At 39.8% G+C, this 5,927-nt stretch overlaps 1 protein-coding gene across 1 annotated transcript in view; it reads right to left on the minus strand.

Annotated features, from left to right (window-relative positions):
- Positions 1–2,216: 2,216 nt before the first annotated feature.
- LOC106533065 (calcium-binding protein 8) overlaps positions 2,217–5,927 on the minus strand; it is a gene marked incomplete at its 5' end in the record, with an annotated part of 38,886 nt that continues 35,175 nt past the window's right edge. Inside the window, 1 exon segment of the mRNA XM_014029275.1 lies at positions 2,217–3,893. Within this exon segment, the coding sequence (XP_013884729.1) occupies positions 3,766–3,893 (128 nt within the window).

Here is a 5,927-nt window from a genome sequence, read left to right on the forward strand (position 1 = left end):
GGGTCACTTTAAAGATGGAGGACACTAAGGACCAACTCCTCCAGAGTTAAAGCAGGTAATGTCTCCCCCTGGTGGTCTCTTGTTGTATTACAGAGTCAAGATTTTGGATTTAACAGATTCTGCGTGATTTTTACCCCAGTTTGACCCAGAGAGGTCACACTCAGGTGTGTTAATAACTTTACCTGTACCCGTGGAAAGTGCACAGAAACTGTGGAGCTGTTCTCATTTAATCAGTTTCATGTCAAATAGTCCATCTGTCATCGTCCTGTGTCCTACCATGAAACAGGAAAACCCAGTAAAACATTATTTTCATAATAAAAATATTTCAAATAGTTTTTTTCTCCAAGTGTTTTTAATTTCTATCGGCTGGATTTTAAAAAATGGTGCAAAGTTTGCATCAGATTCACTTTAAGAGACAAAAACAGGAAGTGCACTTTAGGAAAACATTTCTTTTTATTGCAACAGTTTGTTCAGATTTTATACAGATTTTCTTATTTACAATAATATAATTATTATGCCTCTAATAAACAGAACAGAAAGTCATTCTCTAGGTTTAAATATTGCACGTGCAGCTGTAAATATGTGCTCGTCCTTTAGATACTCTTAGCTTTACACAAAAAACAGGTGATAATATGATGCTACTGAAGAGACGCTGGACGTCAGTGACATGCAGAGACAAAAAACTCACCGAAACATGAGGAATAAAAAGCTTTTCAATAATTTAAAGTTTGCATCACAGCAGCTGGGTTTATGTTTCTGAGACGCTCCGTCTTCACTGTGACTTCAGTCATTTCTGCAGTTTGTTGTAAAAATATTCATCCCTCTATCTTTAATGGACCTGCAGATTTTTCATTTGTTTATATTTCTATAAGAAATGCTTCAGATTAGTAAGTTAAAACTTTAAATGTTTTAAATTATTAAAAACATATTTTTAGCCACAAAAACTTTGTTTCTTCATGTTTAATTTATTAATCTGTAGTATTTTTAGATAATTATTTGTATTTAATCACATTAAATCCATTTTCATTCCAGTTCCTGAAGAAATAAAACAGAAAAAAACACCCAGAGGTGAATACTTTCACAATCCACTGCAAATAAAACGTTTTATCCTTTAGAAAGTATTCACACACATCTGCTCTGTTATAATTTATCTCATATATAAACATGATTCATCACGTTTCTCTGTGATCAGAGTGAAGAATCAAACACATCTCTGACCTGTAGGTGGCGCTGTTACACAACCTTTCCTCTCATCTGAGTGGGAAACATTTAGTGCAAAAACAGAGACGACAAACCCAGCTCTTCATCCTTTCAGTATTTCTTTTAGAGAAAACAAGTAAAGGATTAAATCACAAAGCTGCTTCAGCCCTGCAGAGATCTATGGCTTTAAAACAAGGGTTCAGACTCTGAACGTCCACCCAGGTGACCTCTGACCCCCCGACAGYCATGCACACGGACGGACACGTGGGTTACAGTATTTACAGACTCCATCACATGCACAGGTTTGTTCAGACCGGAGGAGGTGCAGGAGCTCAGAGCCGGACAACACTGAGGCTACGGAGGACCGACACTGTCATAATTAGAAATAAAATCAGAAATATACAAACGGACCGATAAATAAATAAATAAATAAATAAATACACAAAATGCACCAATTAAATTAAAAAATAACTTTACCTCATGTTTTTCATTTAATTTAATTCACCTTCATATTTATTTTTCCAGCTTAGTTCTAATAAATTATATATTTTAGAACATAATTTACATTTTACTGTTTTTAAAATATATTTAAAAATTTACTTTTACTTGTAGATGCATTATGTCTCTTCAATGTAAAAATTTAAAAATCTTTTTTATAATTTTTCACACAAGTCTTTTTATTTCCATGTGTTTTTACATTTCTCTGTCTCCTGTTTTTACTCCACCTAATGCATTTCTGCCTCATTATGCAAATAAGGTGGGTGGAGCTTCTTGGGTCAGCTCCTCTTCTATTGGTCAACAGACAGGAAGGAGCAGGATCCATGTGCAGATCTACTCTGCTGCTGCCTCGGTTTAAAGTTCAGTTTAAAACAAAGTAAAAAAGAAAAACAAATATTTTCTTAACAGTAAAATGTAAATTATGTTCTAAAATATATAATTTATTGGAACTAAACTGAAAAAAATAAATATGAAGGTGAATTAAATGATAAAACATAAGGTAACGTTCTCCTTTTTTTGTTTAATTTGTTAATTTAAGTGTATTTATTTATTTATTTATTGTCCATTTATATATTTCTGATTTTATTTCCAATTGTCAGTTTTGTTCCTCCGTATGAGGGACAAGATTTTACAACAACTTTGTTCAAAAGTCGCTCATTTTCTCAGTATTTTCTGCAACAAGTGGCCAACATGAGATTCCAGCTGCAACAATTCTCACAAGCAACAAAACAATAATTTTAACTGTTCAGCTGAGGCAGGCGGCTTTTTACAAGCTCTTCTATAAACCTAAAACTTTCAGTGTGAGATTGTAAAAACAACACGTTCTGTAATAATGTAATAAACTCGCTAAAACTGCTTTATGTAATAACTGCCACAAAATGTAATAACGTTATTACAAAATGCGTTGAAGACTTATTACATTTTGTGTCAGTTATTACATGTTTCAGCGTGAGTTTATTACATGTTGAAGCCTGGTTTTATTACATTATTTTGTGTTGTTGTTACAGAATGAGGTCTTCCAGAGATGTTTGATCTTTAGCTCGTTTTGTGCGGACACGTTCTGAGCTCCACTTGTGAAAATCTGTCCAAATCTGTAATTATCAGCTTATTATTTTATGAGATCATCTGAAATAAAAAGTCCAATCTGAGTTTAACAATGTTTAACGAGCTGCAGCTGAATCACCACAGACAAGTCATTGTGAAAAAGCTGGTTTGTTGTTTAAAAGGTGAATAAAACCAGATTTATAAACCTTATAAACCCAGGTTTTAGTCGCAGTGGAACATGAAATATTTTGAAAAAGAAATTTGACTTTTTTATACCTTTTTTTTTGCATTTAATGCTTTCTATTGTGACTAAAATATGGGTTGATGTCATTACAAACCGCATTTTGGTTTTATTTATATTTTCTCAACTCAGGTTTTGATGGGACAAACAGGAAGCAGTAAGAAAACGACTTCCTGCGTTCTCCTGCTGAAACGAGCTTCAGATGAGCTGAAGTTTCCTCCTCAGGCTCACCTGGCCTCAGACTCAGGTGAGCAGATCCTTGTGCTTCAGTGTTTCTGCTTGTTGCTCCGCTCGTCCCTCAGGCTCCTCGTGGGGCTGCTGAACTCCTGCACTTCTCCTTTAAACAAAACATATTTTTATTGCATCAGGGAAACGGAGACGACGGTGAGTTGGATGTGATGTCAGCCCTTGAGAGTCCCTGTGGGAGTAAAGGGGGCGGAGTCCCGCACGAGTCCCTGTGGGAGTAAAGGGGGCGGAGTCCCGCACGAGTCCCTGTGGGAGTAAAGGNAGGGGGCGGAGTCCCGCACGAGTCCCTGTGGGAGTAAAGGGGGCGGAGTCCCGCACGAGTCCCTGTGGGAGTAAAGGGGGCGGAGTCCCGCACGACTCCTGCTGCTGGCTTCGTGGTTTTATTGATTTAGACGTCAGGTGGAGACGCGCTCCTCGTTCAAGTCAAATATAGRAAAAAAAAACGGGTGCTGATGTCACTCCGGGTAGTTTTGGTTCTATCTACAGAGACGTGGCCACGCCCACCGGCATGCAGCATGCGGCTGACGGTGGTCCCGCTACTCCATGCCGTTCCTCAGCATCTGATTGGCTGCGATGAGCATGACGCTGATGATGAAGGCCATGGCGAAAGCACAGATGAGGCTCTTCCTCACACACGTCTGACGGTTCTTCTTGGAAGGGTGGACTGAAACGACAAGCAGACGAACAAGGAAAATCTGTCTGTTAGCATAATATCTCATGACGCGCTGAAAACAGCTAAAACAGCTAAAACAGGCCTGGAAGCAGCCGAGAGGCCTTCACGTCATGTTGTGCCTTTTATTTTTAAGCTTTTAAACTTCTCATTATTTGATCTCAGTTCAATTCTGGCATAAAGAGGAGGTGGGTGCATTTCTGTATGTATTAAACTGAAGGCCCATGGGCCAAATGTGGCCCAGCATGGCATTTTTTGTGGCCCACGAGAACTTCAAAGACGTATTAAAGTCTTAAAATAAAGCTGCGTTCTACGTGTAAAGCTGCACTGACGTCAGTTTTGACTTGAAATCATTCCAGTTTCCAACTTGTCAGAATACCGAAAAAAGAGTGCTTTTATTTTTTGTTCTGCAACAAGAACACAACAAAAGTTCTGTACACCACATTTTGAGTTTACAAACAACGTAAAACATACAGTATCTTTTAATAATCTCTTAATAATTACAATAAAGTACTACAAGTACGTCTGACATAATGTAAACAACTGAGAACTGCTAAAAACCATAAAAGTTTCACTCTGATGTGAGGAGCAGCCATGTTGAATTGATGACATCACACGGGCTGCTCGTCCTGCACCGAATTCCCGACTTTAAATTACGACATTAGGTGGCCGTTCTAGTTCATTTCTCCAACTTGGAAGTGGAAAACTCCAGGCCTGCCCGGACAAATGAAAGGCAGAATAATCTGCTTTAACGCCAGCGTTGATCATAAACTACATTTCCCATAATGCATCCTGATTACTTTACTCACAAAATGACAGCATCCCACCACCAGGTGGAGCTACACAGGATTTGAAAGTAAAAAAAAGGTAGCGAAATTAGTTGTGCTTCTTTTGTTGCAGTCCAGTTGTAGTAAGTGGGAATTTCCCACTTATAAGTTGCAAATTTAAACAGGAACACCCCCTTCAGTGGGAATTCCTTGTTGGAAGGTGGGAGAGTCCAGAATTCAAGATGGCAGCTACTGAGAACACCTCAACAGGGAGTGAAACTCTTTGACTTATAATAATGTTTGTTTTTCTTATTTCACATTTAGTTCAGTGTTTATAAGAGAACATGTTAAAACACTGTTTCTGTGCAGGAAATACCAGGTAGAGCCCAGCTAGTGTTTGTTATTGATGCTCAGTTAAAAATGAAATAAAGCTAATGGAAACCATGAAACTTGTAGTTGTCAGTGAATATTTGTGTCATGAAGTGTTTTTAAAATAAATTTCTGTTGTAGGTTGTGTTAAAATCTTCTGCCTCTCCTCCTCCGGAGCCGAGCCGAGCCGAGCCGAGCCGGGCCGAGCCGAGCCGAGCCGAGCCGAGCCGAGCCGGGGCCGGCAGGAAGTCAGCTGGAGGTGTGATCTCACTTCTGTGTTGCCGGGCAGATTTAAGAGCTCAGCTCTGGATCTGGTCTGAATGAAGTCAGCAGCAGACAGAGGGACACTAAGGTAAAAGTGTCACAGTTCACAGGAGCAGACAGTCCAATCAGCCTGGCAGCTGCACTGAACACCGACCTCAAACCAGAACTTTTTTATTTATTTTAGTGTTTTTTCTTCATGATGAGGTTTATTTGTTGCTCAGAGGTGGATCAAAGCTGTAAACTTTATTTTCCAAACAGCCGTAAAGTTTTTCTGTCCTTCAGCAGATTTACGAGCCGACACCAGAACACTGGACCGTCGCAGACGAAACGACACAAATTCTCTCCGGCACTTTGTCAAACCGTTAAAAACCGCTGCAACATGATGTTCCTCCTCAGTTTATGATGACGGACGACCCCGGTGGAGCCGTACGGAGCGGTCCGGCGGGCCTCGGGGGGGTGGGGGGGTCCAACAGGACCACCCGCCTCACACAGACCTGCAGAAATCAATAGGCGGTGTCACGCTGCGGTCCGGTTCCGCTCCGGTCATTACTCCATCTGTTTACTGAGTTATGAAGCAGCAGAAAATCATCCCTGATTTCCCTTCGGCTTGTTGGGAGGATCGATGACC

Source organism: Austrofundulus limnaeus, unplaced genomic scaffold (genome assembly GCF_001266775.1).
Source record: "Austrofundulus limnaeus strain Quisiro unplaced genomic scaffold, Austrofundulus_limnaeus-1.0 Scaffold876, whole genome shotgun sequence".
NCBI lineage: Eukaryota > Metazoa > Chordata > Actinopteri > Cyprinodontiformes > Rivulidae > Austrofundulus > Austrofundulus limnaeus.